At 37.5% G+C, this 27,898-nt stretch overlaps 4 protein-coding genes across 4 annotated transcripts; all 4 read right to left on the reverse strand.

Moving 5' to 3' along the window:
• Nucleotides 1–2,679: 2,679 nt before the first annotated feature.
• Nucleotides 2,680–3,594, reverse strand: LOC139887729 (uncharacterized mitochondrial protein AtMg00810-like). The gene has a single exon (XM_071870792.1). The coding sequence runs from the start codon at nucleotides 3,592–3,594 to the stop codon at nucleotides 2,680–2,682; it is 915 nt and encodes a 304-aa protein (XP_071726893.1).
• Nucleotides 3,595–7,993: 4,399 nt separating this feature from the next.
• Nucleotides 7,994–9,399, reverse strand: LOC139887747 (uncharacterized). The gene is made up of 2 exons (XM_071870807.1): nucleotides 8,280–9,399; nucleotides 7,994–8,040 (listed from the first exon to the last, which is right to left on the reverse strand). Exons 1-2 carry the CDS (start codon nucleotides 9,397–9,399, stop codon nucleotides 7,994–7,996), a joined length of 1,167 nt encoding a protein of 388 aa, XP_071726908.1.
• Nucleotides 9,400–11,081: 1,682 nt separating this feature from the next.
• On the reverse strand, nucleotides 11,082–11,645 carry LOC139887753 (uncharacterized). Its single transcript, XM_071870813.1, has one exon. The coding sequence runs from the start codon at nucleotides 11,643–11,645 to the stop codon at nucleotides 11,082–11,084; it is 564 nt and encodes a 187-aa protein (XP_071726914.1).
• A 1,105-nt stretch (nucleotides 11,646–12,750) lies between these two features.
• On the reverse strand, nucleotides 12,751–13,746 carry LOC139863664 (uncharacterized). The gene has a single exon (XM_071852276.1). The coding sequence runs from the start codon at nucleotides 13,719–13,721 to the stop codon at nucleotides 12,822–12,824; it is 900 nt and encodes a 299-aa protein (XP_071708377.1). The 5' UTR covers nucleotides 13,722–13,746; the 3' UTR covers nucleotides 12,751–12,821.
• Between the last annotated feature and the right edge of the window lie 14,152 nt (nucleotides 13,747–27,898).

A 27,898-nucleotide genomic window follows, 5' to 3' on the forward strand; every position in this document is an offset into this window, starting at 1 on the left:
AATACTTAATAATTCTCTTATATAAAATGCACCTTTGCTTTTACACTTATTATATTTTACTCGTTTTTACTATAACTATATCATTAGTCAGTCATTCTTAAATTTTTGAGTTATAAAATTCTTAGCCAGTTTAGGATTAAGTAGACTTAACTCAAGTATTATTGGTTTCTAGATATTTCTTGTTTTCGGCTTTTCAATATACGTAGTATATGTTTATTTCAATTTTTCAAGAGTTACTAGTAACGTGATATTAATGATTATCAGATCAGATAATAGAATTAGAATTAGAATATAATCAATAATATGAAGATCATCAACAGAATAAATATGGATTAAAGTTTCACGTGATTATAGGGGAATGCAGGTTTTATTTGGCGAAGGTTAATGTATGGAAGTAAATGGCTCTTGGGTTCTTGCCTACTTCCTCTGGTTATTGGATTCTGTCGGAATTCTTTAATTCTATTTATTTAACTATAATTAGGATAGGATGAGAATGCAAACTTCAAGGTGCAGGTATATCGGTGATGATCTAACCTTTTTTATGAGAGGTCACAGATTCGATCATCATGAGTTGCAAAATATTTTCATTGAGTTTATCCATTTATTTCATGGGCCTTAGAGATTGCAGACGTCTTGATTTCGAGGCTCGTTCGAGGGGGTTTTACTACACGATGCTCGTATGAATTCACAATGGGGTTTTCTCCTTAGGGGCGGTAGAACTGTAATGTTCGTCTCTTGAAATGATCCCGTGGTTGAGTTTTGACATCGTGTTCGAACCCTTATCCGTGACTCTAACAACTGCTAATGATAAAATAGGAGGAGAATGCTAAACATAGATGTTAGGGTTATGTTTAAGTTTATTATATTATATTTATAAATTTATTGAATTAATTGTGATGTATAATTTTTTTTAACTAACTTTCATTATCAAAATTTAATATAATTCTTAGAAATAAAATTAATTGATAGTTTCATACATACCTGACTGCTGCAATGATTGTTTTAATATATCCATACCATATCCAAATCTTTCAAGGCAAAATTAATTATCATGTTAACTCAGTTTCGATTTTCCCCGTCTTTCTTTAAACTATTTTCTGTAATTAGCAATACCTAGTACATGAATAATAACCCGGATCATAAAAACAAATTTTCCGAGCCCAACAAAATATTATGTAAAATGTCATTTTACAGTATTGGATTACTCCATCTATCATTCTACTCTTGTTTGACTTTTTATTGGATTTAAGATATAGTGTTGATTTATCTAATTTGTCATTCATTTAATGTAATTATTAATAATTAAAAGTAACTAATAAATTAATTCATATATTTAAAATTAAATTTCCAAAATTAAAAGGCACATAGTTAAATTTTCGTAAGTGTTAATAATTCTTCGAGTACTTGAATAACTATAATCGAATTTGTAGTAGACTTATGAGGAAGTAGGGTTCATATTGATTAGATAGTCATATTGTTACTCGGTATGAATTAGTCACATTTGAATATATAAATGAGATACAGGTGTGAAGTAAAGGAGATGAAAACTAGAGTTTTGGTTGATTTAAAAGTTAATTTAGCTTGAAGTTTAATAACTCTTACTGTATTAATATGCATACATTTTATGTTTCAGTGTATGTTGTCCTCTATTTGCTAAATTTTGAATTTTAATATTGAAAATGGTTATCTTTCAATTTTACTTCTATTTGAATATCATGTCTATATGTATTGAATTTCTATGCAAAATTAATCATCTTGTTGGTAATTTTGGTACCACATCTAATAGTTATTTTAGTTTGTTGTGATTTACTTGAAAACACAAGTTGTCTAGTTATATTTAACAACGAGTTAGGAGAGTGCTAAATTTACACCCGTAAGAATTTACCTAGACACTATCACGGAAATAGATGGGTTAAGGGGGTTGCGTCACCTTACGGGGTTTAAGGGGCAGCACCCCGAGAGAAGACGTCCCTCTCGGAGTTTGGGGCGCGCAGCGGCCCGCCCCGAAAATTATATGCACTACACATGTATACCCAAGAGTTGCATCCCAACGAATTTCTCGCCAAAAATCATGGCGTTTTGGGCAACAATTTTTTCAGCCAACATGAAGGGTTGTGCCCTTTCGTTTTCAATTATCTTTAACTGAATTTTGAATTCATTAGGGATTTGCTTTCATTTATCAACTCACAAAATACACAAACACTTATATGATTAGTGATTTTATTTGTCAAAACACTAATTTTTATTTTTGTCTTACCCCTGTAATACTTTCGCGGTCCGTAAGTGTTCACACGATTCAAGTATCAATCCAGATTATTGTTCATAACACTTCTCAGGTAGTCCGAAGAGGGGAATCTTTATTCGTTTTCATCTTTGTATTTATCTTATAACTTAACCAATGCCATATGAAACTTTTGGATCTCAATACTTTTTATTGATGACAGCCACGCAATGAACTACCGTGAAGTATTATAAGAAGATTGAATTGGCTTGTTGCCTTTTGCATTCATACGTACAATATTTATATACAGTTTACATAACAAAGTTACAAATAAATGAAGAAACTATATCTCCTATCTTTGTGCATGATATACACGACTAAGGCTTGGTCAAAGTCAACTATACCTACAGCTAACATATATGAAAATATACAGATAAATATACATCTAACATCTATGACTAATAGGGTCCCACAGTCGTAACGGGAGGTTCACGGACGTTTAGACTGGATCGAAAATCATCGAATAGAAAACGTGGTAATCCTTTAGTAAATATGTCGGCAATTTGGTATCGAGATGGCACATGAAGTATTCGCACTTGTCCGCGTGCTACTTTCTCTCGTACAAAGTGGATGTCGAGTTCTATGTGTTTGGTGCGATGGTGTTGAATGGGGTTGCTGCTGAGAAAAATTGTGCTTACATCGTCACAATACACTATGGTTGCCTTCATGATTGGATGATGTAGCTCGAGTAAAAGATTACGCAACCAACATGACTCGGATACAACATTTGCTACACCCCTATACTCAGCCTCGGTGCTTGATCGTGAAATAGTAGGTTGTCTTTTCGAGGACCATGATATTAAGTTGTCTCCGAGGTAAACGCAATAGCCCGAAGTGGAACGTCGTGTATCAGGGCAACCGGCCCAATCAGCATCGGTGTATGACACGAGATTAGTGACTGCCGTCTTAGTAACATGAATACCGAATGCTAATGTGCCTCGAATGTATCTCAAGATTCGTTTGAGTGCTGCCATGTGTCCATCACGTGGATCGTGCATGTGAAGGCAAATTTGTTGGACTGAATATGAGATATCCGGGCGGGTAAATGTTAGATATTGTAGAGCCCCGGCAAGACTACGAAAATAAGATGGATCACTATAGGGGGAACCTGCATTTGAAGTTAGTTTAGACTTTGTGTCGACCGGTGTATGAGACGGCTTGCACCCAAGCATTCCAGCTCTTTCCAATATTTCTGTTGCATATTTAGTTTGGTTGAGAAACATGCCATGTGCTGTTTTGGTTACAGAGATGCCAAGAAAATAATCAATGTCACCAAGGTCTTTCATTGCAAATTCTATTGCAAGATGATGCATAATAGAGGTGCGTAGCAAGTCGGAAGATGAGACTAATAAAATGTCATCGACATATAATAGTATATAAGCCGTGTTGCGTCCATTTTTGTATATGAAAAGAGAATGATCAGACCGGCTATGTGCAAATCCAAGCTTAGAAACATAAGTGGCAAACCGTTGATACCAAGCCCGTGGGGCTTGTTTGAGTCCATATAGAGATTTGTTTAATCGGCACACATAGTTCGGGAATCATGGGTCCCGGAAACCCATGGGTTGATACATGTAAACCGTTTCATTCAAGGTGCCATGGAGAAATGCATTTTTTACATCTAACTGTCGAATCGACCATCCATGAGATAAAGCAATCGTAAGAACAGTCCGAATTGTTGCTGGCTTAACAATCGGACTAAATGTCTCCGTGCAATCAATGCCTACCTGTTGAGACCTGCCATCACCAACCACACGAGCTTTATAGCGCTCAAAAGATCCGTCAGAACGTAATTTATGTCTAAAAATCCACATAGAACGTATAACATGCATATGAGGTTCACGTGGTACAAGATCCCATGTCTTATTATTAATAAGAGCGTTAAACTCATCGTTCATGGCAAGTTTCCAATCGGGGTCATTAAGAGCTTCAGTTGGAGTTTTTGGGATAGGTGAGGGTGTCGTTGAGGTAGATAAATTAAATGGAGTTTTGGGTTTATATATGTTGTGCATGCTACGTGTTTGGATGGTTCGAGCTGGAGTAGTGGAAGGAAATAAGTTTTGAGGTTGAACTTCAGTTGATTGGTCAGTAGAAGAAGTAGAATGAGGAGTATCAGTATGTGTATTTTGTTGAGTAGAGGAAGCATGATGCATGGGTGAGGAAGGTACTGTAGAAGGAGTTGTGGACTGTTGGGCCGTATGTGAGTGATTACTAGTGGGATTTGTTTGAGATTGAGCCGTATGTTGTGTAGGTGAGTGTGGCCCAGTAGGTGGATTTGAAGTTGAGGAGTGGTCTTGATTATTATTTGAAGATTGGTTATTATTTGAAGATTGAGCTTGGGTATTTGTGGTTGGTGGGTAATTATGAGTTGAATCGAGTAGGACAGGAGTGTGAAGGCTAGGAATTTTGTCATGTAAAAAGGAGTATGATTCTGGAGTAGAGTGAGTTGCAAATGGAAAAATATTTTCATCAAATACGACGTGTCGCGAAATGATAATTTTATTTGAGTTGAGGTCGTAGCACTTATAACCTCTATGTGATGTTGGGTAGCCTAAGAAAACGCAAGGAGTTGATCGAGATTGTTGAAAGTTACTGTCATCAGTCGTGCTTTTCATTAATGTGTAATGTTGTTTTTATACATAAAATTTACAACTGACTTTGCATAATCTTAGGAACAAGCTACTGACTAAGTTGTACAACAGAACCATAATAGTCAATGCCTATAGTACCGGATAGTTGGTTTGTGATTATCTTGAATTATCTTGACTCTATTATTCCCCCGCAGTCGAAGCGATCGGTGGACGAATGCATAGACTGGATCTGAAATCATTGAATAATATTCTCGGTAATCCCTTTGTGAAAATGTCAGCAATTTGATATCTTGTTGGGACATGTAGTACTCGAATGTGACCCTTTGCAACCTTTTCTCTTACGAAGTGAATGTTTAGCTCAATATGTTTGGTTCTTTGGTGTTGAACGGGGTTACCTGACAAGTAAATAGCGCTTACGTTATCACAAAAAACCAATGTAGCTTTAGGAATCGGACATTTGAGTTCTAGTAGTAGATTTCATAGCCAACATACTTCGGAAACAGCAATGGCTACGCCTCGATATTCGGCTTCGGCACTAGATCGTGATACAATAGGTTGTCGTTTAGATGACCATGAAATCAGATTGTCTCCGAGGTAGACACAATAACCCGAGGTAGAACGTCTAGTGTCGGGACATCCGCCCCAATCCGCATCGGTAAATGATACAAGGTCGCGAGAACGAGATGATATAATATGTAATCCCAGTGATAAAGTTCCCTTTATATAACGTATCACTCGTTTCAATGCATGCATATGAGCTACATGAGGTGCATGCATGTGTAAACAAATTTGTTGCACCGCATAAGATATGTCCGGGCGGGTAAACGTGAGGTATTGTAACGCCTCAGCTAGACTTCGATAAAGGGTAGGGTTCGAATAAAGGTCACCCACTGATGAACTTTGCTTGCCTTGAGTATCGATGGGTGTGGCAGCGGGGTTACTTTGGGACAGCCCTGCTCTTTCAATAATGTCCATTGCATAAGCTTTTTGATTAAGAAAAAGACTTTGTCTGTTGCGTTCGACTGAAATGCCCAGAAACGAAGAGAGTTGGCCCAAGTCTTTCATTGCGAATTCTTTGTCCAAAAGTACCATTAGTGACCTGCGTAATTTATCAGAAGAAGTAACAAGTATAATATCGTCAACATATAGTAGTAAGTAAGCGGTTTCTTTTCCCCCATGATATACAAATAACGAATGATCACATTTGCTATGTTTGAAACCAATTGTGGCTACATAGTCGGCAAATCGTTGATACCAAGCTCGAGGTGCTTGTTTCAACCCGTATAGTGATCGCTGGAGTAAACAAACATGGTTAGGGTGTTGAGTGTCACGAAAACCGACGGGTTGATACATATAAACAGTTTCTGATAAATTGCCATGTAAAAAAGCATTTTTGACGTCTAGTTGACGTATGGACCATGCATTCGATATCGCAATACTCAGAACAGTTCTAATAGTTGCGGGTTTGACAACTGGACTAAAGGTTTCGTGACAGTCAATACCAAGTTGTTGAGCTCGACCATCACCAACGAGTCGTGCTTTATAGCGTTCAAAGGTACCATCCGAGCGTGTTTTATGCCTGAATATCCACATCGATCTGATAACGTGCATATGGGGTTGACGTGGGACAAGTATCCACGTCTTATTATCAATAAGGGCCTTGTATTCATCAGTCATGGCACGGTACCAATTTGGGTCGGTAAGGGCAATTTTTGGGTTAGATGGTATAGGAGAGATTGTTGTGGATGTTGACAGATTAAAGGGCAGTTTGGGTTTAATGATACCCGACTTACTTCGAGTGTTCATATGGTGAAGTGGTTGACTTGGTGTTGGGGGTACTAACGCAGATTGGGTAGTATTAGATGTAGTAGACTGATTAATGTTTGAGTTAGATGGTACGTTATTGCTTGGTTTCGTATTTTTTACAGTGGAGTTGGTGACTGATTCAGGTTGTGTGCTTGAGGTCGTGTTGTTTGATGAGGTTACTGGGCTAGTAGATTGGGTAGATGGACTTGAGGGGAACGCATCTTGTGAGTTAGTGGTCTGAGCGTGGTGGATTGGTGGGCTTGTAGGAGTTAAATTTAGTGAATTATTAATTTGATCAGTAGCATTGACATGAGTGGGAAATTCCATGTTATAGTGTATGGGATTGAAGGGTGTAGTAAGAAATTGATAGTCAGAGTGTACCGTATTTTTGTGAGTTGAGAAAGGAAACACGTTTTCGTCAAATATTACGTGACGGGATATAATGATCTTTTTGGAAGACAAGTCGTAGCATTTGTAGCCACGGTGATCTTTGGGATAGCCTAGAAAAACACAAGGTTTGGATCGTGGTTGTAGTTTGTTAATTTGGGTGGAGGGTATGAGACCAAAGACTTTTAGGGAGTCATATATTGGCGTCTTTTGGTACAGTTTTTGAGTAGGAGATAAATGATTAAGTTGTTTATTTGGTAGTATATTGTGTAGATAGGTAGCAGTTTCTAAAGCATGATGCCATAGATTGGCCGGAACTGACGAATGAGATAAGAGTGTACGGATGATGTTGTTTATAGATCGAATTTTTCGTTCCGCTTTACCGTTTTGAGAGGATGTATATGGACAAGAAAAACGAAAAAGCATTCCGTTTTGTGAGCAAAAGTTGTGAAATTGATTGTTATTGTATTCGGTTCCGTTATCACATTGGAATGTTTTTATGTTTGCACCAAATTGAGTATGTATCATTTTGTGAAATAGTTGAAATATATGAAACACTTGTGATTTTGAGGTTAGAGGTATTGTCCATAAGAAATTTGTAAAGTTATCTAGGAAAAGAATATAGTAACGATGGCCACTACAACTAACAATTGGGGATGTCCACAAGTCACTATGAATAATATCAAAAGGTGCAAATGTAATATTGGATGATGAATGAAATGGCAACCGTACATGTTTCCCAAAAATACATGAGTGACAAACATGACTCTTATTTTTCGAATTGTATTGAATACAATTTTTATTACTAAGAGACTTAATGGTACTAGCTCCGGGATGTCCGAGGCGTTTGTGCCATAAGTCTTGAGATAAAACAGTAAAAGCTGAATAAGAAGGTAGGTGCAGCTTGGAGAACGTGAATGGGTAGAGATCACCGGTGCTGTTGCACCGCATTAGCTTGGTCCCCTTCGGAAAGTCCTTCACAGTAAAACTAAAAGGATCAAATTCAATAGATATATTATTTTTGATTGATAGTTTACGTACAGATATGAGATTTTTTACTAGTTTAGGTGAGTGTAATACGTTTGATAGGTATAGGGGTCGGTTAGGATTGAGTTTTAGCTTAGTGTTACCATAGCCAAGAATTGGTATACCGTGTCCATTACCGACAATAATACTAGAGGGTAACCTTGAATGATAATAAGAAGTGAGATTACCTTGCGTACCAGTCATGTGTGATGTAGCCCCAGTGTCTAAGTACCAATTATCATCGGGAGGGTTGAGGCTCATGGCGTGTAGCGCTTCTTCGATATCTGTTGGAGTAGACTGAACAGAATGGGCATAGCTTTGTTGTGGTCTTGGACCAAGGATACCCGGCTGGTTGTTGTTATTGGGCCTTACCCAAGGCATTGAAGGATAAGGGCATGGAGGAGCCGACTGTTGATTTTGCCAAGCCCATGGAGCGTATCCCCATTGAGATGCATTCTGACCAGACGAATTGGGATTAGAGTTGTACGATGAGCGACCTCGCCCTCTTCCTGTGTTCCCTCTGCCACGAAAATTACCCCTAGAATTCCCCCGTCCTCTGTTCGAATAGTTACGAATTTGAGTTTGATTTAGTGATGGTGCACGAGGTGTAGCAGGAGTGGTGGTGACTAGGGCGGTGTTAGCAGTTGAAGTGGCGTAGGCCAATTGCTTTGATTTTCTGGTCTCTTCGAGAATTAACATAGAACGTGCTTCATAGAAGGATGGCAAAGGTTTGCGATGAGCGAGAATGGAGCCGATAGCATCATAGCTATCATTCAACCCAGTAATCAATTGTAGGACCAAACGATTTTCTTCAATCCGGGAGTTGTTATCACTTAGCTGATTAATCTGGTCACATAGCTGTTTCAATTCTTGGCAGTAGGCCGAGACAGAGGAGAAGGCATCAAGACGAGTGTTGGAGAATTGATTCATCAGGTGGATAGATCTTGAGTGTTGGTTGTCATGGAATATGTTTTTAAGACGATCCCATGTTTCTTGAGCAGTTGATCCTGGTGTGAGGATGGTGAGAAGAAGGTCGTTTGAAATTGTTGAGTAGATCCATTGTTTGACCACTGCATCTAATCGTGACCAGTCTGGTGGTTTGGTGGAGGTGTTGGTTGCAGTGGTGGTAGATGATTGGGTGTCGGTTGGTGGTATGATATGATCGATCACTTGAAAGGCAGTACAGTGAATCTGAAAGAGCTCAGACCACGCAGAGTATTGACCGGTTGTTAATTCAAGAGTGATGGGGATGAAGTTCTTGATGTTGTTGATTGTGATTGCAGGGTGGATTTTTTTTGAATCGCCCATAGTGATGATGATTGTGATTAAGAATAGATGAGATGTGAAGGTGTTTTAATCTGATACCATGAAAGTTACTGTCATTAGTCGTGCTTTTCATTAATGTGTAATGTTGTTTTTATACATAAAATTTACAACTGACTTTGCATAATCTTAGGAACAAGCTACTGACTAAGTTGTACAACAGAACCATAATAGTCAATGCCTATAGTACCGGATAGTTGGTTTGTGATTATCTTGAATTATCTTGACTCTATTAATTGTAACTTGTTGATAGTAGAGGAAGGGAGTAAGGGATAGCAAAGGCACCCGAAGGTTCGTAGATGATTATAAGTGGGTGCACGATTGAACAGTATATGAGTGGGGGTTTTGTTTTGGAGGAGCTTACTTGGAAGAATATTTAAGAGGTAAGTTGCCATGGCTAAAGCATGATGCCAAAATTTTGCGGGTACGGAGGAGTGAGCTAGTAGTGTGCGAACGATATTATTAATGGCACAAATTTTTCGTTCGGCTTTACCATTTTGAGGTGATGTATATGGACATGAAAAACGAAAAGTCATACCGTTTTGTTTGCAAAAATTATGAAAGTTGGAATTATTATATTCGGTTCCATTGTCACATTGGAATGCTTTGATTTGTTTTGAGAATTGTGTTTTAATGTATGTAGCAAGAGTTGAGAACGTATTATATGTTTGAGACTTGTGACCTAATGGAAATGTCCACAAATAACTAGAGAAATCATCAAGAAACAAGATATAATATTTGTGACCTTCGAAACTAGTAATTGGTGATGTCCAAATATCACTATGCATAATATCAAAAGTGGATAAAGTAGAAGATAAAGAATCATAAAACGGTTGTTTAACATGCTTGCAAAAAACGCAAGATTGACATAAAGTAGATGTTTGTTTATTACTAGAACTAGAAAAAGAAATACGATTCTTAAGTAAACGAAGAATGTTGGCCCCGGGATGTCCAAGACGCCGGTGCCAAAGTTCTTGAGTAACTGTAATGAAGGTAGAAGGTGAGTTGAGTTGACGAAGAGCGGAAGGTGCGAGAGGGTAGAGGTCTCCTTGACTATTACATCACATTAGTGGAATCCGTGTCCTGTAATCCTTCACAGTCTAACCAAAAGGATCAAATGTTATAGCAAGGTTATTATCGGTGGTTAAACGTCGAACAGAAATCAAATTATTAATGAGATAAGGAGAATATAGTATAGAATGTAGATGTAATGGGTAGTATGTGGTGGGTATAGTTGTGTGACCGAGCCCCTGAATTGGAATGGTGTTACCATTGCCTATAACAATTCGTTTTGTGACATTCTTATTAATAAAAGAAGAGATCATACCTGATGAACTGGCCATGTGAGACGAGGCACCGGTATCCATGTACCATGTATCTTCAGGCGGGTTTAGTGTCATGGTATGAAGAAGAGATCATACCTGATGAACTGGCCATGTGAGACGAGGCACCGGTATCCATGTACCATGTATCTTCAGGCGGGTTTAGTGTCATGGTATGAAGAGCTTAATCGATGTCAGTAGGTGTTGAGGGCATGACTGAAGCAGGATAGGCCTGATGTGGGCGTGGCCAAGGAGTCCAGGAGATGTATTAGGAGTGGTACTGGTAGGCCGGGCCCACGGTGCAGTTGGGTAGGGGCACGGTGGATAAGTGGCCCATTGTCGCTGCTAGGCCCAAGGATTAGAGGATGCTGCCCATGGTTGACGAGGCCCATAGTAGTTAGTGCCCTGATTGTAGCCATTGTTCCTGCCTCTACCACGGTTACCAGACCGATTGTTACGCCCCCCAGTTCGAACACCTCTGCCACGAGATGATGATGAGTAATTGTTGTTTCGATCACTGATTTGAGACGGATCACGAGTGTCTTTGGTTGTGACTGAGAGAGCGGTTTCAGTGGTAGCAGGGGTGTTATTTGATTGACGACTTTTGCGGCTCTCTTCGAGTATCAACATAGATCTTGCCTCATAGAATTTTGGAAGTGGTTCAGTGTGTGCAATTCGTGACCCAATGGTGTAAAAAGCCTCGGTCAATCCAGCGACTAATTGAAGTACCATCCTTTTGTCCGTCACTTTGTCAGACACATTCGAAATTTGATCAGCAATAGACTTGATTTCTTGGCAGTAAGCTGAAATTGATGAGAAATTTTCTTGTTTAATGTTGGTGAACTGATGTTCAAGAGCTAAGGCACGTGAATGCCTATTATCAGTGAAGATGTCACGGAGACGTTCCATTGCAAGACAATAGCATCAAATCGATTCCATTGTTCTTGAGTCATGGCGGGTTCTTTTGAATTGCCGGCTGCTGCACTAGGAGATTCATGGGAGAGATGATCGAGGAGATCGTGTGCTCGCCAGTGGATTTTGAATAGTTCAGCCCAAGATGTGTATTGACTGGCTTCGATTTCGAGTTTGATTGGAACAGAGTGGGTGATATGATTAACAGGTTGAGCCATGGCGATTTTAGAAGGATCCATTGATGATGTTACTGTAGGGAACGAAGGAATTATAAAGAAAGAAAAAAGATGAAGATATGGCCTGATACCATATAAGAAGATTGAATTGGCTTGTTGCCTTTTGCATTCATACGTACAATATTTATATACAGTTTACATAACAAAGTTACAGATAAATGAGGAAACTATATCTCCCATCTTTGTGCATGATATACACGACTAAGGCTTGGTCAAAGCCAACTATACCTACAGCTAACATATATGAAAATATACAGATAAATATACATCTAACATCTATGACTAATAGAAGTGTATATAGCTAGCTAGTGAATTAACATTAACATTACATTATAATAGTAACAACGAGGATCTCAATCTAATCTGTTCGTTTAAATGTGATGATGAGTATTAGTTAGTTAAACATATATGATAATGCTTAATTCGATCAGTAAATAATATCCTTATATTATAAACTACATGGTTACCAACGTACCATGCCACGTACCCTTGATCTATTGCAACTTCTGTCGTGTGTCGACTCAAAAATTGGGTCAGAGATCAGGCGCTCGTACAACCCAAAATCTTTTTTTAAGTTTGGGATGAAGAAAAAAGACTTGGTGGATAGTGATCAAGACTAACCCAACGGAGTTATCTTCAACAGTGGAGCTAGTAGTCAAGTTTGTGTTTTGTAGTCTTGTAGATGTCATTTTAGGTTCATTTGTATAAATTGGAATCACCTGATTATTATTGTATGAAAGATTTACTAAAATTAATATGGAAACAAATCAACAATGAAAACAAACTATATTAATTAATGCAACACAAACATTATGGAGAGTTATCAAATTACACATAAACGAGTTACAACTTACAAGTTACCAGCTAAGAACTAGTTTGCTAGTATGATGTACAAGATGTAAGTCATACATTACAGAATCTTATTGCATTTTGTTTTTTAAAGAAGAGGTGGACACACAAAACCAGGAGGAGGGGTCATCCCACAAGTTACCAAAGCTTGAAGTGCAAGAGGAATGAAGATGTTTAGGTTTAGAAGCTTAAGCCTAATAGTAGTACAAAGACACACTGCAGCTTCTAACTCAAGTAATCCTTTAAGCACCGGACAACATACATTCTCAACTGGATTCCCTAATCCTATATGCACCAATCCTCCTAACACATCCACACATGCCCCTAATTTCAATGCATTTATTGGACATGTTGGCATAATTACACCTCCTCCTCCACTTCCTCCACTTCCTCCACCACCTCCTCCTTTCCCTCCTCCGTCGCCACCTTTTCCACCGCCACCACCTCCACTTCCACCTTTTCCACCGCCACCTCCACCACCAGGGGGAGTGTAGGGTGGTGGACAAGGGGAAGAAGGTGGTGGGAGTATCACCGGAGGACTAATGATAGGCGGTGGGAGTATCACCGGGGGACTAATGATAGGCGGTGGAAGGATAGGTGGAGGTACAATAACAGGAGGAGGATACACAATGGGAGGTCGAACAACAGGTGGAGGACGGATTGGTGGTCGAACAACGGGTGGAGGACGAATTGGTGGATGAACAATAGGCGGCGGTCTTGAAATAGGCGGTAAAACTTTTGGTGGTTTAGTTTTTGGTGGAGACCCTTTACCACCACCACCACCACCATGATGTGGTGGTTTGGTGGATGGAGGATGTGGTTTTGGAGTTTTGGGTGGGCTAGGTCCATGATGAGGTGGGCTAGGTGCATGATGAGGTGGGCTACATGGTGGACAGTTTTTGCAGCCAAAAACAAAAGGTATAGAAGTAGTTGAAATATAAATCAAGAAGATGTAGAACATGGCTAACATCTTACTAGATGTACCCATGATTAGGGTTTCGTGTTTTCTTAGCTTGTGTTTGGTAAGTTTTAGTGTTATGGAGTGTTAGAAGTTATATAAATTTATAAATGGTTATTTGACAACCCGTGAATGTAGAAGTGATGATGATGAGAAAGAATTCATAGAATTTGGAACAAGTCATCATCCTAGCTACAACTGTGAAAATCAGGGATTGAAAGTGGAGTTTTTGTATGTTTGTTTGAGACTTTGCTAACTTCAAAAAGAGTCCGTGAATTTACTTAAAATCCGTGAAGATGGTGATGACTATTCTATTAATTTCAGCAGTAATATTATTCTGGTTTCACATCTTTCCATGAAGCCTTTGTTTGTACATCTTCTTCCTTATCATTTAGTACCATCTCATGTTTGCACGAAAACAAATGGTTAAGTGATGTTAATCATTGGTTTATCAGTTAGTTTAATTTTGTGTACTACGGAGTATTATGTTTTATCACGAGAACATGTACTAACACACATATTAATTCATGTTAAATAAAGAAAAGAAAAGTATACGGGAAATGCACCTTTTGAATCATATTTTTACTCTCTGTCTAGTCTGGGTTTTTGGACAATCTTTTTGTTTGTTTGGTGTGTAGACGTTTATTCTTAGGATCTTAGGTCGTTTGGACTCTAAACTAGAGGCGGAAAACACTAGAATAGGGTTAAACCGAGATATGGGTCGTTTTGGGATCGAATTGGTCAAACCTAGAGCAAAACCTAGATTAGATCGACTCCTAGACGATATGGTATATAGTGTTAAGGTTCTCTGGAGACGAAAACCTACGACTTAGGGTGAATGGGACGAGTAACCTCATCAAAGAAGTCTAAACCCGTATATATAGTGAACACAGACACACTCGGTCGAGTGTCTGTGTACACTCGGTCGACTGACTGACACAGTCGGTCGAGTGTCTATACACACTCGGTCGACTGTGTGCAGATTAACATATTGATCATTTAATAAATTAAGTACGCACAAACACAAATATAATCAATAGTCTCGAGTAAACATTATTACATAACCAAAATGTGTTAAACATAAAGACAAATAACGGCTGGGGATTCATGCACCAACAAACTCCCCCTAAGACCTAGCTGTTACAATAAAGCATTCGGTTATCAATCCGTATAAGGATCTGTCACCCAGTTCTTCAGATAGCAAAGTTTGACAACTCTGCAATACTGTTCAGCTTGCACACGATTCTCTGGGCGATACAGCATCCTGTTGTAGTAAAGGGTAAACATATCTTCTTCACAGCAGTTTCTCAACCAAACTGGATCTAGAACCCTTATACTATCATTTTCATCTCCTCCATCTTTGTCTAACACAATTACCGCTTCCTCCGAGCGTTCATCATAATACCACCAACGAAAACGAGGACTGAAGTGCTGCGGCATCTTCCTCAAAGGAACCTTCCGCATATACCTCACAGGTTGATATTTTACTATCTTCCTTCTGACCCCTGTTTTCTTGTTCGTTCGATAAGAGATCTTCGGAAACTGAGGACGAAAACCTATGAAATTAGGTGACTGATATGATCTTCTTATCTTACGAACCAAAATATCAGGAACTCCACAATAATCCTGATACAACATCTTAAGCCTGGCCACCTGCATAAACTCAAAATAAGGTAACGTTTTGAATTCATATGGAGATTTGATATAATCCACTCCATGTTCTTTCTTGATCGCATATATATCAAATTCTTTAATATAAGCCCAGGCAATTATCTTTCCCTTAGCACGTAAACTCTCACAGTGCTCGATAAACTTCAAAAATTGCGGCTCCACCTTAGGCTTCATCACATACTGCCTAATCCGCATCATAATCTTCCATTCTTCTTCCAACACTTCAACTTTTTCTTTGTTGATCTTCACTGACAAGAAACCTTCTGGTAACACACTTTATTGTTCTTTTTGCTCCTTTTCTTTACACTGTCTGTTCAAAAGCTCATTATTCATCTGAAAATAATCAGCGAAAGTTGGATATTCATCACCAACACCTTTATAACGAGGATAAGGCTCGGTTGGCTCATCCTCAATAACAACTTCATCAAAACTATTATCACTTTCATCAAAAACATCAGTATCACTCATATCATCATCAAAATTACGAGCCCCTGAAGTCGAAGCTTCAGTTGAAGCTTTTGATACAGCGTCAGCAGATTCCTTAGCTTCTCGCTCTAGACGCTCTATCAATTCCTGCTCAGTTTCGGTGAGATCCGGAGGGATCTCCCCTTCTTCTAAATCAGTGTAAACAGTAGTGTGATTAAGACGATCCTGCATAGCTAAAAATTCAGAAACTGTTATAACTTGAAGAGGAGTTACATACAGCGGGTTATCCTCCGTGTAGCCTTTTGCAACTTCAACAGCCCTGTCTCCGATTTGTTGGAGTGAAGTGGGGGATAGATAGATTACGGGTCCGGAGATAATACAAGAAACTACCGAGAAAATCATCCAAATTCAACAAAGATTGAAAACCGCCCAGAGTCGACAAAAGAGCTACGCGGACAGTAAAAGAAAAGATATAGAGTTTGAAATTAGAGAAATGGTCATGCTTAAGGTTTCACCTTGGAAAGGCGTTGTTCGATTTGGTAAACGGGGGAAACTAAATCCAAGGTACATTGGACCATTCAAGATTATAGATCGTGTCGGACCAGTAGCTTACCAACTGGAGCTACCTCAACAACTCGCGGCTGTACATAACACTTTCCACATCTCAAATTTGAAGAAATGTTTTGCTAAAGAAGATCTCACTATTCCGTTGGACGAAATCCAAATCAATGAAAAACTTCAATTCATTGAAGAACCCGTCGAAATAATGGATCGTGAGGTTAAGAGACTTAAACAAAACAAGATACCGATTGTTAAGGTTCGATGGAATGCTCGTAGAGGACCCGAGTTCACCTAGGAGCATGAACATCAGATGAAGAAGAAATACCCGCATTTATTTCCAGAAGATACGTCAACACCTCCAACTGCTTAAAATTTCGGGACGAATTTTATTTAACGGGTAGGTACCGTAGTGACCCAAACTTTTCCATGTTTATATATATATTAAATTAAATTGTTATTTACATGATTAAGTGTTTCCAACATATTAAGCAATCAAACTTGGTAAGACTTGATTAATTGAAATATGTTTCATATAGACAATTGACCACCCAAGTTGACCGGTAATTCACGAACGTTAAAACTTGTAAAAACTATACGATGACATATATATGGTTATATATATAGTTAACATGATTTTATTATAATATGTATCTCATTAGGTATTTTAACAATGAGTTATATACATAAAGATGAGACTATTAATTTAAGAAACTCGAAAACGATATATATATATAACGATTATCGTTATAACAACGTCTTACTAGGTACATATGAATCATATTAATATATTGATACACTTGGTTAATTATGTTAAATGATAAGTAAATATATTATTAAGTGTATTAACAATGAAATACATATGTAAAAATAAGACTACTAACTTAATGATTTCGAAACGAGACATATATGTAATGATTATCGTTGTAACGACATTTAACTGTATATATATCATACTAAGATATATTATATATCATAATATCATGATAATATAACAATTTAACATCTCATTTGTTATAATAAACAATGGGTTAACAACATTCAACGAGATCATTAACCTAAAGGTTTCAAAACAACATTTACATGTAACGACTAACGATGACTTAACGACTCAGTTAAAATGTATATACATGTAGTGTTTTAATATGTATTCATACACTTTTGAAAGACTTCAAGACACTTATCAAAATACTTCTACTTAACAAAAATGCTTACAATTACATCCTCGTTCAGTTTCATCAACAATTCTACTCGTATGCACCCGTATTCGTACTCGTACAATACACAGCTTTTAGATGTATGTACTATTGGTATATACACTCCAATGATTAGCTCTTAGCAGCCCATGTGAGTCACCTAACACATGTGAGAACCATCATTTGGCAACTAGCATGAAATATCTCATAAAATTACAAAAAATATGAGTAATCATTCATGACTTATTTACATGAAAACAAAATTACATATCCTTTATATCTAATCCATACACCAACGACCAAAAATACCTACAAACACTTTCATTCTTCAATTTTCTTCATCTAATTGATCTCTCTCAAGTTCTATCTTCAAGTTCTAAGTGTTCTTCATAAATTCCAAAAGTTCTAGTTTCATAAAATCAAGAATACTTCCAAGATTGCAAGTTTACTTCCAAGTTTTCTAAATCCATTCCAAGTAATCATCCAAGATCAAGAAACCTTTGTTACTTACAGTAGGTTATCTTTCTAATACAAGGTAATAATCATATTCAAACTTTAATTCAATTTCTATAACTATAACAATCTTATTTCGAGTAGAAATCTTACTTGAAATTGTTTTCGTGTCATGATTCTGCTTCAAGAACTTTCAAGCCATCCAAGGATCCTTTGAAGCTAGATCCATTTTTCTCATTCCCAGTAGGTTTATCCAAGGAACTTGAGGTAGTAATGATGTTCATAACATCATTCGATTCATACATAAAAAGCTGTCTTATTCAACGTTATAAACTTGTAATCACTAGAACATAGTTTAGTTAATTCTAAACTTGTTCGCAAATAAAGTTAATCCTTCTAACTAGACTTTTAAAATCAACTAAACACATGTTCTATATCTATATGATATGCTAACTTAATGATTTAAAACCCGGAAACACGAAAAACACCGTAAAACCGGATTTACGCCGTCGTAGTAACACCGCGGGCTGTTTTGGGTTAGTTAATTAAAAACTATGATAAAATTTGATTTAAAAGTTGTTATTCTGGGAAAATGATTTTTATTATTAACATGAAACTATATCCAAAAATTATGGTTAAACTCAAAGTGGAAGTATGTTTTCTAAAATGGTCATCTAGACGTCGTTCTTTCGACTGAAATGACTACCTTTACAAAAACAACTTGTAACTTATTTTTCTGACTATAAACCTATACTTTTTCTATTTATATTCATAAAATAGAGTTCAATATGAAACCATAGCAATTTGATTCACTCAAAACGGATTTAAAATGAAGAAGTTATGGGTAAAACAAGATTGGATAATTTTTCTCATTTTAGCTACGTGAAAATTGGTAACAAATCTATTCCAACCATAACTTAATCAACTTGTATTGTATATTATGTAATCTTGAGATACCATAGACACGTATACAATGTTTCGACCTATCATGTCGACACATCTATATATATTTCGGAACAACCATAGACACTCTATATGTGAATATTGGAGTTAGCTATACATGGTTGAGGTTGATTCCAAAATATATATATAGTTTGAGTTGTGATCAATACTGAGATACGTATACACTGGGTCGTGGATTGATTCAAGATAATATTTATCGATTTATTTCTGTACATCTAACTGTGGACAACTAGTTGTAGGTTACTAACGAGGACAACTGACTTAATAAACTTAAAACATCAAAATATATTAAAAGTGTTGTAAATATATTTTGAATATACTTTGATATATATGTATATATTGTTATAGGTTCGTGAATCAACCAGTGGCCAAGTCTTACTTCCCGATGAAGTAAAAATCTGTGAAAGTGAGTTATAGTCCCACTTTTAAAATCTAATATTTTTGGGATGAGAATACATGCAGATTTTATAACTGATTTACAAAATAGACACAAGTACGTGAAACTACATTCTATGGTTGAATTATCAAAATCGAATATGCCCCTTTTTATTAAGTCTGGTAATCTAAGAATTAGGGAACAGACACCCTAATTGACGCGAATCCTAAAGATAGATCTATTGGGCCTAACAAACCCCATCCAAAGTACCGGATGCTTTAGTACTTCGAAATTTATATCATATCCAAAGGGTGTCCCGGAATGATGGGGATATTCTTATATATGCATCTTGTTAATGTCGGTTACCAGGTGTTCACCATATGAATGATTGTTATCTCTATGTATGGGATGTGTATTGAAATATGAAATCTTGTGGTCTATTGTTACGATTTGATATATATAGGTTAAACCTATAACTCACCAACATTTTTGTTGACGTTTAAAGCATGTTTATTCTCATGTGAATACTAAGAGCTTCCGCTGTTGCATACTAAAATAAGGACAAGATTTGGAGTCCATGTTTGTATGATATTGTGTAAAAACTGCATTCAAGAAACTGATTTTGATGTAACATATTTGTATTGTAAACCATTATGTAATGGTCGTGTGTAAACAGGATATTTTAGATTATCATTATTTGATAATCTACGTAAAGCTTTTTAAACCTTTATTTATGAAATAAAGGTTATGGTTTGTTTTAAAAATGAATGCAGTCTTTGAAAAACGTCTCATATAGAGGTCAAAACCTCGCAACGAAATCAATTAATATGGAACGTTTTTAATCAATAAGAACGGGACATTTCATAATGCGCCCCTTATTGAAAAGTCAAGGATATTGAATGATCGATATGAGAAAGAAGCGCTCAAGCATTGGAAGAAAGTCTGCCTTACTCAACAAGCACCTTTCTTAGCTTAGTAAGGTTGCTTGTTTCCACTCATTGAACATTCTATCTACAAAAAAAGGTCAAGGGGGTACTAAAATGGAAAAAGATGTGTTTGTCAGGTTCGGTTCTTCTTAGTTGGGTTGGGCAGGTCCGAGCCAAGTAGTTCGGCTAAGCCGGAAAGAAAGAGTTAGATCCTCTTTGAGATGAAATGCGGCAATGTCCTAATCAAACCAGGCGCAAGGCCAATGATTTTGCTCAAGGCTCAAGGCATAAAGGCTCTTATTCCTTTTGCATTGGTCTCGAAGGGCCCTCGCTCTAAAGGGTTGATGGCAGCTATCCTGCTCTGTTCAATCACCCGCCGAAGCGAATCCTTCGAAATAGCCAAGCCAATAAGTAGAAGGGCAAGGTGACCTCAGGGAAAGGCATTACCAGAAGGAAAGTAGTCCAACTCAATGTCTTACGCATCAGTGGCATTTGAGTGAAAGCAGTAAGTCAGTGGCCAAGAATCGTCGATTTTGGAGTTACCAGTTCAAGGCAGCTCACCGGCATGTAGCACGACCGTTAGAACTTTGGCTAAACATAGTTAGCAGAGGTTAGCCTGTCTGGCGTTCCCTCGCGTCAAGGGCTACTTTTGCATCGGCGCTCTCTCGTTCTCGTTAGGGAATTACCGAGGCGAAAGCTGCTCTCTCGGAAGTCAGTTTCCCCCACTGGGACTAGTCTAAGAAACTTTCACTTGAATTGCCAAGCCTCTTGTGGTAACGCCCTTGACGAATTGCGTTCAACGTCCCTTTATGACTTTCCCGATCGGCGCCTCGGGTCGGTAGCCGGGCTCCGGGACATTACTACCACGGCGACTATTGACCCGAGCCCAAAGAAGGAAAAAAACAAATGGACTAAAGAGTGGAGTTCATTGGCCATACATAGTTAAGGAGGATGGGGGCCAACCTCTTTCATGACCCATGGCCCCCAGTGTGTCACTTGGTTAGCATTTCTAGAAAAAATGGAGACGGAGAGTCAGGCTAGTTTTTCGATAGGGAAAGAGACAGGGGAGTTGGCTGTAATGGAGTCTGTTTTCAATCTTTAAGAAGGGGACTCAATTCGCTTTTACACTTAGCAGCAGCGAGGTACTCGCTTTAGCGAAGCTTAAGGAGGAGTGTTAACGATGGAAAGGGTGAGGTTACGAAGCATTCTATTCTAAAAGCATTCCAACTCGGTTTTCAAGGTGAAAGAAAGAGCCGTACAGGTATAAGCGTGGCCGCTAAACTCCTCAAGTGCACTTTTTGGGAGGTTTTGAAATACGCTCAACGAAGGCGAGGGGTCCTATAGTTTACAACTCTTCTTTCTATAGTAATTTGACCTCTTGCTCCACCCATCAGTCTTCTATGAAGAGAAAAATATAAAGCTCTTCCCTATCTATTTATTTCTACCATATCTTTGATAGCGGGTTGGTTACACCTACAACCGAAATGGAAACCGAGTGTTTCGTGGTTCAAGAATGCAGAATCTCGTCTCAATCATCTCCCCCTTTTTTGCCTTCGGCTATTACCGCTAAACTTCCGGGGAACTTTCACTAGAATCAGGAAAAGCAGAATAACTCCGTAACAGCGGGGAAGGCTTTCGCCTCGAATCCAATTAGTTCTTCCATACCAACTTAGGTAACGTCTCCAACTCTGGAAAATCAAAGTCATTAATGTAGAAGTCGTTAAATTCCATTTTCGTTCCGCCAACGTAGGACTTCTAGTCGCTCATTGTATTACCTCCGAAATGAACGTCGAATGAAGCCCTCATCGGTGCCGGATGAAGTTGTGTATGTATCAGAATGTATATGTATGTGTATGTGTATGTATGAAGAAAAATGTATATGTATATGTATGTGTATGTGTATATAAAATAGCGGATGAAACATATATATACAGAAAATTCGAACGTTAAATATATACATATATCCGTTAAAATATATACAATCTGACCAATGAAACAACTCCATGTAGCCCTCTTCTCCGAGCATGCATGTTTTCATCTCCGTGCAAGCTTCCAGCACGCCAACCTCCGAACCCACCAACACGTCGCGTTAATGGCGTGTTGACGAAAAATCCCCTCCAGCACGTTCCGTTAGTTATGGTCTTAGAGATTCAAACATATTTAAGGTACTAGATTGTGCACGATAATGAGAAAAAAATATAAAGGTAAACTACTAACGATATATTTCACCTTATATGGTCTCCCGTCAAAAGAAATAGCCTTTGCCTTCTAATTCGCTAATCTTTTTTTGAATTTGTCAATAACGGGTTGCCAAGATGTTGCCTTACTCATTTTTACCCCAATTAGCATGCCATGGTATGTTAGTGGTACAGTGCCCGCCGAAAAATGTAACCGATTAGCCACCTCTTCTACTTCCTTTTGATTTTACATTGATTTTACAAGGTTAATATATTGTTTTTACATTGCTCACAGAGTTAAATTACCATATAAATTATTGTCGTTCAAATCAAATTTAATCAGAACTTCTGAATCATTCATATTTTAGAACCATTCAAATATTCAATACTTAATAATTCTCTTATATAAAATGCACCTTTGCTTTTACACTTATTATATTTTACTCGTTTTTACTATAACTATATCATTAGTCAGTCATTCTTAAATTTTTGAGTTATAAAATTCTTAGCCAGTTTAGGATTAAGTAGACTTAACTCAAGTATTATTGGTTTCTAGATATTTCTTGTTTTCGGCTTTTCAATATACGTAGTATATGTTTATTTCAATTTTTCAAGAGTTACTAGTAACGTGATATTAATGATTATCAGATCAGATAATAGAATTAGAATTAGAATATAATCAATAATATGAAGATCATCAACAGAATAAATATGGATTAAAGTTTCACGTGATTATAGGGGAATGCAGGTTTTATTTGGCGAAGGTTAATGTATGGAAGTAAATGGCTCTTGGGTTCTTGCCTACTTCCTCTGGTTATTGGATTCTGTCGGAATTCTTTAATTCTATTTATTTAACTATAATTAGGATAGGATGAGAATGCAAACTTCAAGGTGCAGGTATATCGGTGATGATCTAACCTTTTTTATGAGAGGTCACAGATTCGATCATCATGAGTTGCAAAATATTTTCATTGAGTTTATCCATTTATTTCATGGGCCTTAGAGATTGCAGACGTCTTGATTTCGAGGCTCGTTCGAGGGGGTTTTACTACACGATGCTCGTATGAATTCACAATGGGGTTTTCTCCTTAGGGGCGGTAGAACTGTAATGTTCGTCTCTTGAAATGATCCCGTGGTTGAGTTTTGACATCGTGTTCGAACCCTTATCCGTGACTCTAACAACTGCTAATGATAAAATAGGAGGAGAATGCTAAACATAGATGTTAGGGTTATGTTTAAGTTTATTATATTATATTTATAAATTTATTGAATTAATTGTGATGTATAATTTTTTTTAACTAACTTTCATTATCAAAATTTAATATAATTCTTAGAAATAAAATTAATTGATAGTTTCATACATACCTGACTGCTGCAATGATTGTTTTAATATATCCATACCATATCCAAATCTTTCAAGGCAAAATTAATTATCATGTTAACTCAGTTTCGATTTTCCCCGTCTTTCTTTAAACTATTTTCTGTAATTAGCAATACCTAGTACATGAATAATAACCCGGATCATAAAAACAAATTTTCCGAGCCCAACAAAATATTATGTAAAATGTCATTTTACAGTATTGGATTACTCCATCTATCATTCTACTCTTGTTTGACTTTTTATTGGATTTAAGATATAGTGTTGATTTATCTAATTTGTCATTCATTTAATGTAATTATTAATAATTAAAAGTAACTAATAAATTAATTCATATATTTAAAATTAAATTTCCAAAATTAAAAGGCACATAGTTAAATTTTCGTAAGTGTTAATAATTCTTCGAGTACTTGAATAACTATAATCGAATTTGTAGTAGACTTATGAGGAAGTAGGGTTCATATTGATTAGATAGTCATATTGTTACTCGGTATGAATTAGTCACATTTGAATATATAAATGAGATACAGGTGTGAAGTAAAGGAGATGAAAACTAGAGTTTTGGTTGATTTAAAAGTTAATTTAGCTTGAAGTTTAATAACTCTTACTGTATTAATATGCATACATTTTATGTTTCAGTGTATGTTGTCCTCTATTTGCTAAATTTTGAATTTTAATATTGAAAATGGTTATCTTTCAATTTTACTTCTATTTGAATATCATGTCTATATGTATTGAATTTCTATGCAAAATTAATCATCTTGTTGGTAATTTTGGTACCACATCTAATAGTTATTTTAGTTTGTTGTGATTTACTTGAAAACACAAGTTGTCTAGTTATATTTAACAACGAGTTAGGAGAGTGCTAAATTTACACCCGTAAGAATTTACCTAGACACTATCACGGAAATAGATGGGTTAAGGGGGTTGCGTCACCTTACGGGGTTTAAGGGGCAGCACCCCGAGAGAAGACGTCCCTCTCGGAGTTTGGGGCGCGCAGCGGCCCGCCCCGAAAATTATATGCACTACACATGTATACCCAAGAGTTGCATCCCAACGAATTTCTCGCCAAAAATCATGGCGTTTTGGGCAACAATTTTTTCAGCCAACATGAAGGGTTGTGCCCTTTCGTTTTCAATTATCTTTAACTGAATTTTGAATTCATTAGGGATTTGCTTTCATTTATCAACTCACAAAATACACAAACACTTATATGATTAGTGATTTTATTTGTCAAAACACTAATTTTTATTTTTGTCTTACCCCTGTAATACTTTCGCGGTCCGTAAGTGTTCACACGATTCAAGTATCAATCCAGATTATTGTTCATAACACTTCTCAGGTAGTCCGAAGAGGGGAATCTTTATTCGTTTTCATCTTTGTATTTATCTTATAACTTAACCAATGCCATATGAAACTTTTGGATCTCAATACTTTTTATTGATGACAGCCACGCAATGAACTACCGTGAAGTATTATAAGAAGATTGAATTGGCTTGTTGCCTTTTGCATTCATACGTACAATATTTATATACAGTTTACATAACAAAGTTACAAATAAATGAAGAAACTATATCTCCTATCTTTGTGCATGATATACACGACTAAGGCTTGGTCAAAGTCAACTATACCTACAGCTAACATATATGAAAATATACAGATAAATATACATCTAACATCTATGACTAATAGGGTCCCACAGTCGTAACGGGAGGTTCACGGACGTTTAGACTGGATCGAAAATCATCGAATAGAAAACGTGGTAATCCTTTAGTAAATATGTCGGCAATTTGGTATCGAGATGGCACATGAAGTATTCGCACTTGTCCGCGTGCTACTTTCTCTCGTACAAAGTGGATGTCGAGTTCTATGTGTTTGGTGCGATGGTGTTGAATGGGGTTGCTGCTGAGAAAAATTGTGCTTACATCGTCACAATACACTATGGTTGCCTTCATGATTGGATGATGTAGCTCGAGTAAAAGATTACGCAACCAACATGACTCGGATACAACATTTGCTACACCCCTATACTCAGCCTCGGTGCTTGATCGTGAAATAGTAGGTTGTCTTTTCGAGGACCATGATATTAAGTTGTCTCCGAGGTAAACGCAATAGCCCGAAGTGGAACGTCGTGTATCAGGGCAACCGGCCCAATCAGCATCGGTGTATGACACGAGATTAGTGACTGCCGTCTTAGTAACATGAATACCGAATGCTAATGTGCCTCGAATGTATCTCAAGATTCGTTTGAGTGCTGCCATGTGTCCATCACGTGGATCGTGCATGTGAAGGCAAATTTGTTGGACTGAATATGAGATATCCGGGCGGGTAAATGTTAGATATTGTAGAGCCCCGGCAAGACTACGAAAATAAGATGGATCACTATAGGGGGAACCTGCATTTGAAGTTAGTTTAGACTTTGTGTCGACCGGTGTATGAGACGGCTTGCACCCAAGCATTCCAGCTCTTTCCAATATTTCTGTTGCATATTTAGTTTGGTTGAGAAACATGCCATGTGCTGTTTTGGTTACAGAGATGCCAAGAAAATAATCAATGTCACCAAGGTCTTTCATTGCAAATTCTATTGCAAGATGATGCATAATAGAGGTGCGTAGCAAGTCGGAAGATGAGACTAATAAAATGTCATCGACATATAATAGTATATAAGCCGTGTTGCGTCCATTTTTGTATATGAAAAGAGAATGATCAGACCGGCTATGTGCAAATCCAAGCTTAGAAACATAAGTGGCAAACCGTTGATACCAAGCCCGTGGGGCTTGTTTGAGTCCATATAGAGATTTGTTTAATCGGCACACATAGTTCGGGAATCATGGGTCCCGGAAACCCATGGGTTGATACATGTAAACCGTTTCATTCAAGGTGCCATGGAGAAATGCATTTTTTACATCTAACTGTCGAATCGACCATCCATGAGATAAAGCAATCGTAAGAACAGTCCGAATTGTTGCTGGCTTAACAATCGGACTAAATGTCTCCGTGCAATCAATGCCTACCTGTTGAGACCTGCCATCACCAACCACACGAGCTTTATAGCGCTCAAAAGATCCGTCAGAACGTAATTTATGTCTAAAAATCCACATAGAACGTATAACATGCATATGAGGTTCACGTGGTACAAGATCCCATGTCTTATTATTAATAAGAGCGTTAAACTCATCGTTCATGGCAAGTTTCCAATCGGGGTCATTAAGAGCTTCAGTTGGAGTTTTTGGGATAGGTGAGGGTGTCGTTGAGGTAGATAAATTAAATGGAGTTTTGGGTTTATATATGTTGTGCATGCTACGTGTTTGGATGGTTCGAGCTGGAGTAGTGGAAGGAAATAAGTTTTGAGGTTGAACTTCAGTTGATTGGTCAGTAGAAGAAGTAGAATGAGGAGTATCAGTATGTGTATTTTGTTGAGTAGAGGAAGCATGATGCATGGGTGAGGAAGGTACTGTAGAAGGAGTTGTGGACTGTTGGGCCGTATGTGAGTGATTACTAGTGGGATTTGTTTGAGATTGAGCCGTATGTTGTGTAGGTGAGTGTGGCCCAGTAGGTGGATTTGAAGTTGAGGAGTGGTCTTGATTATTATTTGAAGATTGGTTATTATTTGAAGATTGAGCTTGGGTATTTGTGGTTGGTGGGTAATTATGAGTTGAATCGAGTAGGACAGGAGTGTGAAGGCTAGGAATTTTGTCATGTAAAAAGGAGTATGATTCTGGAGTAGAGTGAGTTGCAAATGGAAAAATATTTTCATCAAATACGACGTGTCGCGAAATGATAATTTTATTTGAGTTGAGGTCGTAGCACTTATAACCTCTATGTGATGTTGGGTAGCCTAAGAAAACGCAAGGAGTTGATCGAGATTGTTGAAAGTTACTGTCATCAGTCGTGCTTTTCATTAATGTGTAATGTTGTTTTTATACATAAAATTTACAACTGACTTTGCATAATCTTAGGAACAAGCTACTGACTAAGTTGTACAACAGAACCATAATAGTCAATGCCTATAGTACCGGATAGTTGGTTTGTGATTATCTTGAATTATCTTGACTCTATTATTCCCCCGCAGTCGAAGCGATC

The sequence above is a fragment of the Rutidosis leptorrhynchoides genome, chromosome 1, assembly GCF_046630445.1.
Source record: "Rutidosis leptorrhynchoides isolate AG116_Rl617_1_P2 chromosome 1, CSIRO_AGI_Rlap_v1, whole genome shotgun sequence".
NCBI classification, from domain to species: Eukaryota; Viridiplantae; Streptophyta; class Magnoliopsida; order Asterales; family Asteraceae; genus Rutidosis; species Rutidosis leptorrhynchoides.